This window comes from Molothrus ater, chromosome 21, assembly GCF_012460135.2.
Source record: "Molothrus ater isolate BHLD 08-10-18 breed brown headed cowbird chromosome 21, BPBGC_Mater_1.1, whole genome shotgun sequence".
In the NCBI taxonomy this organism is placed as follows: Eukaryota; Metazoa; Chordata; class Aves; order Passeriformes; family Icteridae; genus Molothrus; species Molothrus ater.
In genome coordinates, this window is record NC_050498.2 from 4149958 (window position 1) to 4163719 (window position 13762).

At 52.8% G+C, this 13762-nt stretch overlaps 1 protein-coding gene across 1 annotated transcript in view; it reads left to right on the forward strand.

Moving 5' to 3' along the window:
• The window catches only part of ATP2A3 (ATPase sarcoplasmic/endoplasmic reticulum Ca2+ transporting 3), a 61480-nt gene that overhangs the window by 32737 nt on the left and 14981 nt on the right, over positions 1 to 13762 (forward strand). Inside the window, 8 exon segments of the mRNA XM_036394938.2 lie at positions 4691 to 4779; positions 7856 to 7958; positions 8173 to 8304; positions 9080 to 9145; positions 9147 to 9206; positions 10306 to 10524; positions 12017 to 12352; positions 13345 to 13565. Coding sequence (XP_036250831.1) covers positions 4691 to 4779; positions 7856 to 7958; positions 8173 to 8304; positions 9080 to 9145; positions 9147 to 9206; positions 10306 to 10524; positions 12017 to 12352; positions 13345 to 13565 — 1226 coding nt within the window.

Sequence of the window (13762 nt, forward strand, 5' to 3'; positions counted from 1 at the left end):
TCACCTGGGTGTCTCTGAGATCACCACATCCCCCAGCCCAGGGTAGGAGGTAGGAAGGAACCAGGAGCAGCTTCCTCCCAACCTGTAAATAAACCATGGAGCTGGGAGCAGTGGGAGCCTGGCAGGAGGAGAAGGGACATAGAAGCATCACAGCTCTCTCTGCTCTCACAGGTTTAAATCACTCTCCTAAAACGTGCAGCAGCCTTTTATGCAGCCTACCTTAATTTTCCAGGAAGGTGGCATTTGAAAACCAGGACTCAAAGAGGAGATGTGGGCTTGGGGGTGGGGGGAGTGATGCTGGCACCCCATGTGTGGGAGGAGGTGATTAGTGACATTTGGGGTGATTAGTGACATTTGGGGTGATTAGTGACATTTGGCTGTCTGAGATGGCTGCTGGTGTTTTTGGGGAGCAGGAGCAGAAAGGGGTTTATTTTGCACAAAGGTTGTAGCAGAGCCTGGATGTGCAATCCCTGCCATCCCTGGTGCAGTCCCCAGGGCACTGTGCCTTGGCTTAGCACTGTGGTCTGTCCAAACCTGTCACTAATTATTGGGGACCTGCCTGGGGCTCCCCAGGGGCTGTGGGTTGGCTGGGGCTGCTTCCAGTGCAGGAGGAAAATGATGCTGATCCATGGGTTGGTTGATGGAATAGTGACTGATGGTTACAGCTCTTACAATTCCAGACAGCAATCCTGCCTTTCTCCATGAGTGGTTCTGTTAAAGACACTGCAGAAAATTCAGTGCAGATAAATCCTTCACACCTGTCTGCCCCCCAGGCCCACAGCTCTGCCATGAGCTGCTCCAGGGATGCTGCAGCCACAAATGCCCTTTTCTTCCTAGAAATACCCACCAGCAGCATCCAGCTGTGTGCTGCAGCACCAGCCTGGGCAGGATCCAGGGACAGGAGAGGGGATGAGTGATGCTGGACCCTTTGGGAGAAGGGTGCACTCTCTGTGAGCATGTAGTTACATTTTCCTTCAGCCTCTCTGCTGCATGAGAGCTCCAAATCACTGGCGTGGCTTTAAAAGGTTCAGGGCAGGGGGAAGCCCAGGTGTGCTGCTGGCTGTGTTCCCCTGGCTGGAGCTGCTGTTCACTGTGCTCTACAAGAGGCTGGGCAGCCCCTCTGTGAGCCTGGCTTGTCAGCAGCCCCCAGCTGAGCTGCAGCTTTCCCACCTCCTCCTATTGCTCCTGATATTATTTCTATTATTTCTGTGATGGAAACTTTAGTTCTGCTCTTAACTGCCTAAGACACAGCTATTTCCTCTGGACTGCTTCCACTGCCCACAAACCTGCCCACTTCTCAGCCTGGAAATCTGACAAAACACCAACAGGCTGAGAGAGCTGGGCTGCTCAGCCTGGAGAAGAGCAGGCTCAGGGGAGACCCTCGAGCCCTGTCCAGTGCCTAAAGGGGCTCCAAGAGAGCTGGAGAGGGACTTGGGACAAGGGCCTGGAGTGACAGGACATGGGGGAAGGGCTTTAAGCTGAAGGAGAGGAGATTTGGATTAGATTTGAGGCAGGAATTGTTTCCTGTGAGGGTGGGGAGCCCTGGCACAGGTTGTGGCTGCCCCTGGATCCCTGGCAGTGCCCAAGGCCAGGTTGGAGCAACCTGGGATAGTGGAAGCTGTCCCGGCCCATGGCAGGGGGTGAGATGAGATGAGCTTGAATGTCCCTTTCACCCCAAATCATTCTGTGATCCTCTGATCACACCAAACCCCTGCAAACACCTCTGCAGTGCCCTGGCTGCCCCCATGCTTGGTCCAGTCACGCAAGCTGGGAGCAGCAGGAAATTTGATATAACCTCTGCTTGCTGTGGGTTATGTAGCACCTTTTTTTTTTTTTTTTTAAGGCATGGAAAAATAAAGAGCTTGGAATGTTGTGGGGTTTTTATTTCCCTTTTCCCTTTTTTAATAAGAAAGACACTATTGTGAAAGCAATAATTGTTTTGTAGCCATGGGCATTTGAAAACAAACAGGCTCATATCAGGCAAACCCATCAGGCTGGGGTGGGTGCTTTCAGCTTTTTAATAAATGAGTCTGGTTGGTGTTTCAGGAGTCCATTTTCTGAGGAGGCCAGGAGATTTTGGCTCTCTGGAAAGCTGATGGTGTTGGATGTCTCAAAAAAAGATGATGAGTGCTTAGCCTTGGAAGGTTCCTTGTGGTGGTGTCTCAGACTGAGTGCCTTAGCTCAGGTTCTGGGTCTGTCATCTTTGGGGGGTTGTGACCAAAGGAATTGGATTTGCTCTCTTTATTGAGCTTACACCCACTGCCAGAGGGGCCCAGTGCCTCCAGGGGACCTGGGACACCTCTTCTGCAGCACTTTGGCTCATTATTTCCTTCAGAACCTTTCAGGGATGCTGATGGGCCTCCCTGATGGGCCCTGGGAAAGGAGCTGAGGGCACTGGTGCCTTGTGAAGGCTGACCTAGAACAGGGGCTGGACAGAGCTAAAGAGTAAAGCAGGGATGTATTCAAAGGATCTCCTCAATGGTTCCACCTTGGGCAGCACAAGAGCCCAGCCAGGGCTGCACCCAGGATGAGCCAAAATGGTCCCAAAATGCATCCAAAATGAACCAAAATGGTCCCAAAATGCACAACCGGGCACGGGGTCTCTCACTTTGATCAGTTCTGCTCCATTTGCATCTTGCAGCTCATTGTCCAATTCCAGCTTTAGCCCATGCAGTCCCACCCTGCTTGTTTTTCTCTCTTTAGTTCTTATTGTTTATGCTCTTGGGCCTGAGATCTGGATCATTTGTCCTTGGTGCCCAGCTGGAGCAGGAATTGTTTTGTCTCCCTGCTCTGTGCACAGAGCTCACCATCCCCTCATATGAAGCTCAGACCCACACACTAAAGCAGCACAGAATGTGAAAAATATAAAAGCCAAAACCTGAGGCATCAGCACTAGCCCAGGATAGGGCTAAAGGATACCTGCAAGTAGCTGGGAGGCCATGGTGAGGTTGTTTTGGGCTCAGAATCACTCACACAGGAGATGTATGCTTGACTGCTCTTGATTTACCTAAACCTGTAAAACAGGGAGGTGGGAAAAGCCCCTGGGGTGTCCTGGTGCTGAACATGCTGGGAAGGTGCTCCCCTGAACCTGCCCCTGTGGCTTGGCCTGTCCCCAAGCTCATGCCTGGGACCCCTCCTGTGTGGGGAAGGCTCACACCTGCCAGCCTGGCTGCACTGATGAGGTGTCCTTAATAATTTCCTTGTATTAACAATAATTAATAATAATAATAGCAGGTGAACCTCTGTCTGTTGCCAGAGGAAGGCAGAGAAGTGGGTGGTAACTGGAGCTGTTGCATCTCTGCTGCTGAGTGATGCCTGCTGATTTCTCCAGCATCTGTTGCCTCCCTCTCCTGGGGAACAACACAAATAAGCAGAGGAAAATAAATAGAGTAAAAAACAATTATTTTGAGACAGGTTGGAGTGGAACAGTTTTTCCTGCACCTGCTTTCTGGAGGCACTCAGCAAGTTCGTGGAGCTGAGGAGAGCAGCGCTTCTCTGCATCCAGATTAAATCCTGGCTTCTCTCTGCAGCCAGGGAAATGCATTTGCCAAACCAGTTTTATTTATTTATTTCTTTATTTACTTATTTATTATGTTGCTCTTTGGCTTCAGTGTGGGTCATAAATAACAAGCAGCAGAAATGAGCATCTCTGAACTCTCTGCTCGTGTTCCCAGGGATGCTGCCCTCAAAGGTGGGCTGTGCTGGGAGGGACAAGGGGGACTGGGAGAGCTTGGGGAGAGGGGAATTTTCATTTTGTTTCAAGAGTTTGAGGGATTTGTCTCATTATAGCAGCAAAAGAAAAACTGGAAGGATTTTGAAAGGCAAAAATCACTATAAATAGAGTGTGGGGGACTTTTATGGCTCTCTGGGGTTTTATTAATGAGCTGAGCTGTGATCCCAGCAAGGCACGAGGCTGGTGGCTGAGAGCTGGCTGGGAAGGGTGACAGGGGCAGCCACCCCTGCTTGGATCCTGCCTTGCAGAGGCTTTCCAGGGCAGGAGTGGAAACCTTGACCCTTCTGTGCTCCAAGAAAAACACAGGAACCTTCTTAGGAACAGGCTCAGCACCTCTCATCTCCTAGGGAAAGAAAGAGCTGGAGGAACATGACAAAGGCAGAGGAGAACTGGAAGGATTTGGGGACAGCCAAGGAGTAGTGGCTGACCAGGGATGGGCCTGAGTGTGCTGGTGTTCACAGGGGTCCCAGGATGAGGGAAGAGATGAGAATGTTGGCTCCATGTTTCAGAAGGCTGATTTATTATTTTATGATATATATTCTATTAAAACTGTACTAAAAGAATAGAAGAAAGGATTTCATCAGAAGGCTGGCTAAGAATAGAAAAAGAAGGAATGATAACAAAGGTTTGTGGCTGACTGAGACAGTCCGAGCCAGCTGACTGTGATTGGCCATTGATTAGAAACAACCACAGGAGACCAATCCCAGATGCACCTGTTACATTCCACAGCAGCAGATAACCATTGGGTACATTTTGTTCCTGAGGATTCTCAGCTTCTCAGGAGAAAAGATCCCAGGGAAAGGATTTTTCATAAAACGTGTCTGTGACACCTGAGCCTGGTGCCAGCAGGGCTACAATAACTGGGCCAGCACCAGCTGGTGGCTTTCCAGGCTGGGCACGAGGGTTGTACCCAGAATCTGCTGCCTGATGCTGTGTTTGCACCTCTCCCCCTGGCAGATGTTCATCATGGAGAAGGTGGAGGGCAGCCAGTGCAGCCTGCACGAGTTCAGCATCACCGGCTCCACCTACGCCCCTGAGGGACAGATGTGAGTGAGGGTCCCCTCCCCAGGGACTCAGGGGCGCCCCGGGCTGGCAGCAGAGCTGGGGAAGGGGGGAGGCTGGGGTTCATGGCCATGGCTGGGGGGAAAGGAGGGGTTTCCATGGTGGTTTGCAGGCTGCCATGGGGATTCCCAGTGGGCTTGCAGGTGTTGGGTGATGGGCTGTGCTCTGCTGTCCATGGGCACCAGGGCAGTGTTTCCCTGTCCCTCACTTGGTTTGGGTGCTGCTCACCCTGGCTCTGCCTTCCCACTGCTCAGCAGAGGGTTCCACACCCTTGGCTCTCCCTTGGTGAGCAATCCCAGTAAAACAAGGCCACCTGTGAACCAGAGATGACAGATGTGGGAATGGGGATGAACATAGAAATTTCATCACATAGAAATTTCCCCTAAATTTCTCACCAAGTGATACACCTACACTACTCTCTGTAATCTATTTCACTTTGCAGCAGAAGATAACTCTCCATGTTTCTGGAGCCTGCACAGTTTGGGTATTGACTGGTGGCTGTTGCCCCTGTCCTGAGCAGGATGCAGGGTGGGCAGCTTGTCTGGAAGCCACCAGCAGTGCTCAAGGGGACTTGCAAATGGCTCAAACCCCACAAGGACAGTGCTCCCTGAGCTCTGTGCCCTCAGCAGGGGTGGCTGCCGTGGCTGGTGTGCCCAGGGCACGATCCTGCTGCTGGCAGGGTGTGTCTCAGGGCAGGCATGGGCAGGGAGTGCAAGCTGGGGGCTTTTCTCTCAAGTGTTATCACACACATGGGGTTCTCTGCTGTTGTATTTGTTTATTCCTGTTCCTTTGGAAGGAGCTGGTGGCCCCCAGTGTAGCAAGAAGGCAGATGAGAAGCTCAGCTGGTGGTGGGAGCACTCTCTGCTCCCCTTTGCTTTGCTCAGTGATCCCAGACACATTTGTCAGCATGGTCCCTTCTGCTCATCCCTGGAGCAGCTGTAATTCATCTCGGGCACAGACTTAATTTCATGAATATTTATAAAGCCAATTTGATCCTTGGCTAGGAATCTCCATTAAAAACTGAGCCAAGTCATGAGCTGGTGTCAATCAGTGCATTTCAATTTAAATTGAGGAGGACCCAGGGGCTGAACTTGTGCCTGCCAGCCTCTGAAGCTCAGTGTCCCCTGGCCTCTGGGGGCTGCATTCAGGGCCACTCTGTTGGTCTGCAACATTTTGTGTTGCTCTTCAGTTTTGCTTTAGCCCTGTGCCTGTGTTGTGTATGGAGAGGGATGTGTGGGCTTGCTGAGGAGAGAACCTCCCTTCCCCCAGGGCTGGTGGCACTGAAAGGCTTGTTTGCTTTGACCTGGCCTTGGCAGGGGGGTATTTTCATGCAGGACCCTGGCTTTGCTCACACAGCACCCAGCCAGCAGCCCCTTTGCTGATGTTTTTCCCAGCACATGGGTCTGACCATGCAGGGGCTGCTGACCATGGGGCTGTGACTCCCATCCCTTCCCACAATATCCAGGGGATCCCATGCTGCACAAGCCATGCTTGCTGTGTCTGCTGTCCCTCCCTGTGAGCCCAGGGCTGGGCAGCCTCTCTGGGCAGGAGCAGTGGCTCTCCCTTCCCACTCACAGCCCAGTGTGGCTTTGTCTCCCTCAGCAAACAGATTTTTCAGATTTTCTTGGCTGCTCCGTGTTTTCCGCTCCCGAGCTGTAACAAGGGCTCCAAAATGTTCTTTCCATTGGGAACCAACAGTGGAATAAGCTGATCCTAGTAAATGCCTGACAAATTATTTTTCCAGCCAGCAGATGACCGGCTGGGTTTACACAGCTCTAACCTGCAGTTACCTCTGCTGGAACCAGGGGAATTTTTGATTTCCTTCAAAACCACTGCTACCATTCCACTGCACCAGGAGAGGAGGAGCAGCTGGCTTGCCTGGAGTGTTCAGGGCTGCTCCTTTCCGTAGCAAAGAGCTGCTATTGAGGAAGCAAAGATCACAGTCCAGCACTTGCTTGGAAGCAGGCACAGCAGTGCAGCTGTTCAAGCTCTCTGCTGCTCCTAAATGCTCCCCTGGGTTCCCTCTGGAGTGTGAATCAGCATCACAGGGAGGGGAAGGGACTTGCTGTTGGTTCCACAGCTCCTGTGGATTCAAAGCAAGTGGCTGGATGTTAACATGAATTTCTTGCCCCTTTTCTGGTCCATCACCTTCATCATCAGCCTGGGAGGGAGCAGCCCCTGATTGCTCCTTTGAACTCCTCTGCAGCCCCCTTTGTTCTGGGCCACTTCCGGAATTTATTTGCCTCCTGTCATATTTTATTTGCAATTTAGTGCTGCCCCATTTAATAAAGAACAAAATGTGAACCCAAGGACTTATTGCCAGCACTGATGCTTTAACTGGGCTTTTGCTTCCACTTTTACAGGAGTGATGTGTAGGCTGTATATCCCCCTAGGAGGGATGTTTAGGGTGAGCTAACAGTATTGAAGGTGTGAGCTGGTGTGAGGCTGTTGGGGTTGTGTGGTGGTTCCAGTTGTTGGTTTCTCTGGGTCTGGATTGAAGGCACTTGAGACAGTAATTCATGTTCAGACTCAGGTGTTTATTGTTTCTTATCAGTGAAAAAATGTCTCACTAATGTGAGTTTGGCAGCTTTTCATTAGAAGGCACAAAATGGCCAACAATCTCTTGGTACAAGGTCTTTTAAGACTAAACTATCCAATTAAGAACTGACACCTAGATTATTTTCCCTTTTAACCCAATAACTGATCCCAAAGAGCCCACAGTACAGACTTTTCTGCCCAATTACAAAATGCCACCCAAACCCATGGAGAAGGAGCATGAAGAAGAAGCCTAGGATGACACCCTGTGCCCTCCATCTTGCTTCCATCCACAACACACTAAAAATCCCCAAACCTAAATTTCTCACCTAAGTGATACACCTACACTACTCTATACAATCTATTTCACACTTTTGTGGGTTCTAGTTTATCTTGAAGTTTAGGAAGCTTTCTCCATGAATGAGGGTCAAAGTCAGTGCTCCCCTGGGGGTCAGGGCACCCCAGAGCAGACAGGGAAACATTCCCAGTGCCCTGGGTTTCCCCATGGTTGTTTTCTGCCCTCAGCCTGAAGGACGAGCAGCCGGTGCAGTGCGGGCAGTACGACGGGCTGGTGGAGCTGGCCACCATCTGTGCCCTCTGCAATGACTCCTCGCTGGACTACAATGAGGTGTGGGGGCACCAGGGCCAGGGTGGCGTTGGGGGGATGCTCTTGCTGTGCTTCAGAGCAAAGCCAGGAGAGTTTGTCCCTTGGGATCCCCTTCCCTGGCTTCGGCTCATCCCCAGGGGATGCTCTGCTGTGGTGGGTGGCAGCATCCTCGGGGGCAGCAGCAGCGTGTAGAGGATGTGCTCTAAAGATTCAGCTCTTTTTTTCTACCCTCTAGTCCAAAAAAGTCTATGAGAAGGTGGGAGAAGCCACTGAAACAGCCCTGACGTGCCTGGTGGAGAAGATGAACGTCTTCAATACAGACCTCAGCAAACTGTCCAAGGTGGAGAGAGCCAACGCCTGCAACTCAGTGAGTGGGGAGAAACCCCATCAGCACTGGGGGTTGGGAGGGAGAGGAGGGATTGAGGATGGCTGATATTTGGGCAAATAAGCACTTGCAATGATCTAAGGGACTGATTTGGCACAAGGGTGTGATTTCTGGGCTGTGAGCTGTTTTTGGAACAGTGGCCCTGGGGGGCTGATGCCAGGGCCTTGAAGACCAGCCTACATGGAGCTTTGGAGCAGGTGATTCCTGAGGCTCCAACTCAGTCCAGTCCCTGCTCAGGCAGGAGAGACCCTCTAAATGAGAGCCTGAGCTCTGGCTGCAGATGAGGAAGTTTGGAGTTATCTTTGGGTGCCCAGTTTGCACTGAGCAGTCACCCTCCAGCATGAACCAAACCCTATTCCCCAGAGCTTTGCCTGCCCCAGTGACATTTGCTCCTTGGAAACATCTATTTTTGACATGAAAATGTCTTGTGCTGGCTCTTCCCCTACTCCAGTGTCTCCCTGTCCTCCTGGGTGAAAACACACTTTACTTTGGGTCTGTATTTCCTCTGCTTTAGATCTTACAGTGTCTTTCCTTGATCAAAAGGCTCTCTGTTCCAGCATTTTCCCCAGAACAGATCTGTGCAGATTCTGACTCCTTTCTGATAAGGAAAGCTTGTGGCTTTAGCCCTGTCCCATCCATCCTGGCTCCTGTGGCTGCCTTTCTCCTCCCACCCCAGGGGCTCAGCGGGGTTGCCAGCCAAGGCAGAGAGCACCAGTGTCCCTGGCATGTCCTGCTCAGCCCAGTGCTGTTCCTGCAGGTGATCAAGCAGCTGATGAGGAAGGAGTGCACCCTGGAGTTCTCCCGGGACCGCAAGTCCATGTCCTGTGTACTGCACTCCCAGCGGGGCTGGCAACAACTCTGCTGGCAGCAAGATGTTTGTCAAGGTAGGGCTGGAGCCACTGTTTGTTTGTCAAGGTAGGGCTGCAGGGTCCAGGTGCCCCTCACACACCCAGCAGCATCTGGCCCTGGCTGCACAGGGCAGTGGTGATGCTCTGCAGCTCCTCTCACACTCTGGGGAACTGTGGTGAGGGGGGCTCTGGAGCATTTCCTGCAGTGCTGGAGAAAACTCTGAGCTGCCTGGGGAGCCAGGATCCAGCAGGTAGGCTGGTGGGGTCAGGGAGGAGGTGAGTCTTTGCCATATTGATTAGGGAAGAAAGGGGGTGAGATGGTTTAGAGGGAGGGAAAGGTGCTGAGTGTGGTGGTGTTGGGGCAAGGGGGAGCTGCCCTCGTGCAGAATTTGGGTACTTGCCTTTATTAAAGGCTTGGACCCTCCAGATGCCAGTAATGCCCAAAGGATGATGTCCATTTTTCCACTGAAGCCAGAAATAAAATAGTGTTTCATAGGAAATTTTCTTCCCAAGGGAAGAGATGTGGTGGAATTTCTCCCCGCTGACTCTGAGAAGATTTGGATATTGTTGTTCCCACTGGGAAATTATCTGGGTGGGTGAACTCTGCCCTCCAGGCCAGGCAGGGACCCTGGATCTGTGGCCCTGGGAGAGCTTTTGAAGAGGTGCAATGGAAGGATTGCAAGTGTTATATTAAAGAGTAATGTCAGGGTCCTTTGTAAGGTCAGAAGGGCTGGGGTGAGAGGCTGGGATGCTGAAGGACATGTTTTCCTGAATTGCAAAGGCATCACAAGCATCCTCTGAGTATCCCACATTTGTTCCCTCACAGATTTAGAGTCCTCATCCCCTGCAGGTCAGATCAAGGGCTCTGTGGGGTGGGGTGGGAGTATTTAAGGAGGATATGTAGGTTTTGCAGGAGCCAGCTGGCTCTGCAGCAGATCCTGCTCTTGGTGACCTGGGTGTGCTTGGTCAGAGGCTGCCATCTAGTGCCCTGAGCCACAGGGCCGGGATGTGCGCTGGAATTTGGGGGAGAATTCCTCTGTCTTTGCCCAAACTTGGTGCCTTCCCTCCCTCTGGCACTTCCTTTGACCTTCCAGCTTCACCCCATCCCCTGAGCCCTCCTCTCCTCTCCCCACAGGGCGCCCCGGAGAGCGTCATCGAGCGCTGCACCCACGTGCGCGTGGGCACCGCCAAGGTCCCACTGACGGCCCCGGTGAGGGACAAGATCCTGGGCAGGATCCGGGACTGGGGCATGGGCATGGACACCCTGCGCTGCCTGGCCCTGGCCACGCAGGACTCGCCCGTGCGCAGGGAGAGCATGCAGCTGCACGACTCTGCTGCCTTCGTCCACTACGAGGTACAGCACCCCAGATCCGGCCTTGCTCTCTGTCTTCCTTGCTCCCAGAGTTTCCCCAGCTGCCCCAGCAGGAATTTCCCTCTGGTTTCTCTGTGGCTCATCTCCTCTGCAAACCTCAGGATAACAAGCCCCATCTCACTGAGTGTATTTTCCTGTGGAGTGACTGCTGAGGAGACCATTGGGAGGGATGGGGAGGAGGGGAGCAAAGAGAAAACGTGTGAGGAGGAGCAGAGGGATGTGAGCATCCTGTTGGATTGGGGCTGTAGAGTGCATCCATGGGGCAGTTATGATAGGAAACTGCCTGTCTTGGTTTGGAAAGACAGGAGTCTGCTAAGGAAGGCAGGAGCCTCCCCTGAAATGGAGAATGTAAACCCTCCCCACCCCTCCAAATTGCTATAAATTTTAAATTAAGGGGGCTCTCAGACAAAAATATGGGAGCAGGAAATAACAGTTCTTTAATAGGGAAGGAAAAAAATAAAAGGATAAACAATGCAGTACACTGGAACAACACTGCCAGAGTCAGAACCCAGCCTGACACCCTGTGGGTCAGGGTGTTGGCAGCAGTGCCATTGGAATTGTGGCTCAGCCCTCCTGCAGTGTCAGGGCTGGTTCTGCTGGAGCAGGGATCCTGTAGAGAAGGATGGATTCTTCCTCTGAAGATCCAGTGGAAGAAGAGGCAGCTGCTGTTCCTCTGGGGAATCCAGTGGAGAAGCCGTGCTGGTGTCTCAAAAACCTCTGGATTATGTCTGGATAAGAATGCTTGGCTCCTCCTTCTGGGCTCACATCTCCCAATGGGATGCTGTAGTTCTTATCAGCCATGCAGTGACATTCAATAGCTGTTATCAGCAGATGTCCCCTCCTGAGGGAGGTGTGAATGTGGTCACTCAAAGAGAGAGAGATAAGGCAAGCTGCCCACTTGACAAAAGATAATCTGCCATACAGATAGAAAACATCTTGCATTGCAATCATCAACACTGCCCCAGAATTCCATAGGTAGGAATTTATGATAGAATTTGTTTTATTTTTAGGGTTGTGCTTTGTTTTAGGGGGGTTGGCAGTTGTGTCCAACCCCTCCCCTTATTACGGGGTGCTGGGGCTGGTTGTAGCGGCGGTTGCAGGGTGTGGTTGGATGGCAAGTTTGGGGGTTTCCTTTGTGTCTTTGGTGCTTGTTATGGTTTATTTAGGGGGGATGTTGGTAGTGTTTGTTTATTCAGTGTCGTTGGTAGCGGATCCTTACCCAGAAGCCTGGGCTAACTGGGGTGTTGCTGGTTATGGCCTCGGGATAGGGTTGGTTGTGGTGGTGGGGCTTGCTATAGGGGGTGTGTTGGAATTCCATAAACTCCTACCTATTTATAGCATAAATTCCAGAAACCTCTTGGAAGTTTCTTCCCAGGGGAAATCCCTGTGAAGTCCAGGGTGGTTTCACAGCAGGGAGGGAAGTGGATGCATCCCAGGGGTTAACATAGGTCTGGGGTGTGTTCCTCCCCCCCAGAACAACCTGACCTTTGTGGGCTGCGTGGGGATGCTGGACCCTCCCCGCAAAGAGGTCACCTCGTCCATCGAGATGTGCCGCAAGGCCGGCATCCGCGTCATCATGATCACCGGAGACAACAAGGGCACGGCAGTGGCCATCTGCCGCCGGATCGGGATCTTCTCCGAGAGCGAGGATGTGTCTGGCAGGGCCTACACAGGCCGGGAGTTCGACGAGCTGCCCCCCGAGGCGCAGCGCCAGGCGTGCCGTGAGGTGCGATGCTTCGCCCGCGTGGAGCCCGCACACAAGTCCCGCATCGTGGAGTACCTGCAGTCCTTCAACGAGATCACGGCCATGGTGAGCCCTCAGGGACACCCTGCCAGCCCCTGTCCCCTCCTCCCCACCCTGCTCGATCCTACTGGAGTAAACACCAATATAGCCAGACAGGATGTGCCTGAGCTTGTCTGGCCCTTGGTGCTGAACCAAACAGTGGCACTGTGGTGTTTCACCCCACAGACAATTTTGGCCGGCTGGGTGTGTGGTGTTTCACCCCACAGACACTTTTGGCTGGCTAGGTGTGTGGTGTTTCACCCCACAGACACTTTTGGCTGCCTGGGTGTGTGGTGTTTCACCCTTAGCGACACTTTTGGCTGGCTAGGTGTGTGGTGTTTCACCCCACAGACACTTTTGGCTGCCTGGGTGTGTGGTGTTTCACCCCACAGACACTTTTGGCTGGCTGGGTGTGTGGTGTTTCACCCCACAGACACTTTTGGCTGCCTGGGTGCTGCAGCTGGGCACATGGAGGCAAGTCCAGGCCTGCAGGAGCTCTGGTGGCTGCAGGATGGAGCTTTCCCCCATAACAGGGGCTGCTCCTCAGGTTTCCCTCTGGCAGAGAAGCTTTAAGGCGATGGTGAAGGAAAGGAGTCGGTTCTGATGGAGGCTTTGGATCCAGAGCTTTATTCTGGCCCACAGCCTCTGAATGCAGCACCAGCTCCAACAGAACTCCCTGAGCCCGTGGTTGCTGCTCCTTTAACCCCGGGGAGAGGGGAGGGAAGGGGCAGGGAGCCACCAAGCAGGGACAGGAGGGGAGGGACAAAGGGACAAAGGACACCTGGATGGCCCAATGCCCCCAGGGGTAGAGGGCATCCTTTGGATCTGCCAATCACTCAGTGCCCTTCTGGAATGCCAGGACTGACAGACAGTGCTCAGCAGGGATGAGGGTGTGGAAAGGAGAGGTGATTGACACACCTGGGGAAGGAATCTTCAGGGAGAAACCGGGGTATCTGGGGCAAACCATGACATCACAGCACAGCACAATCCCTTGCACGCTGACCCCCGGCTGTGTGCAGACAGGTGATGGTGTCAATGACGCTCCGGCGCTGAAGAAGGCAGAGATTGGCATCGCCATGGGGTCGGGCACGGCCGTTGCCAAGTCAGCTGCTGAGATGGTGCTCTCTGATGACAACTTCTCCACCATCGTGTCGGCCGTGGAGGAGGGCAGAGCCATCTACAGCAACATGAAGCAGTTCATCCGCTATCTCATCTCCTCCAACGTCGGGGAGGTTGTTTGGTGAGAGCCTCCCACGGCGGGCACCAGGCTGCAGTGTGGGGACACATCCCCTGGGGCAGGTGACCTGGGGCAGGCAGCAGCAGGTAGTGCCCAGACTGGCACCATGTCCCATTCCCCAAGGGCAGTGAGATTTTTTTTTGTAGTTTTACAATCCTGCCATGCTGCAGGACCTGTTTTGTCAGAGTATTGCCTATTTA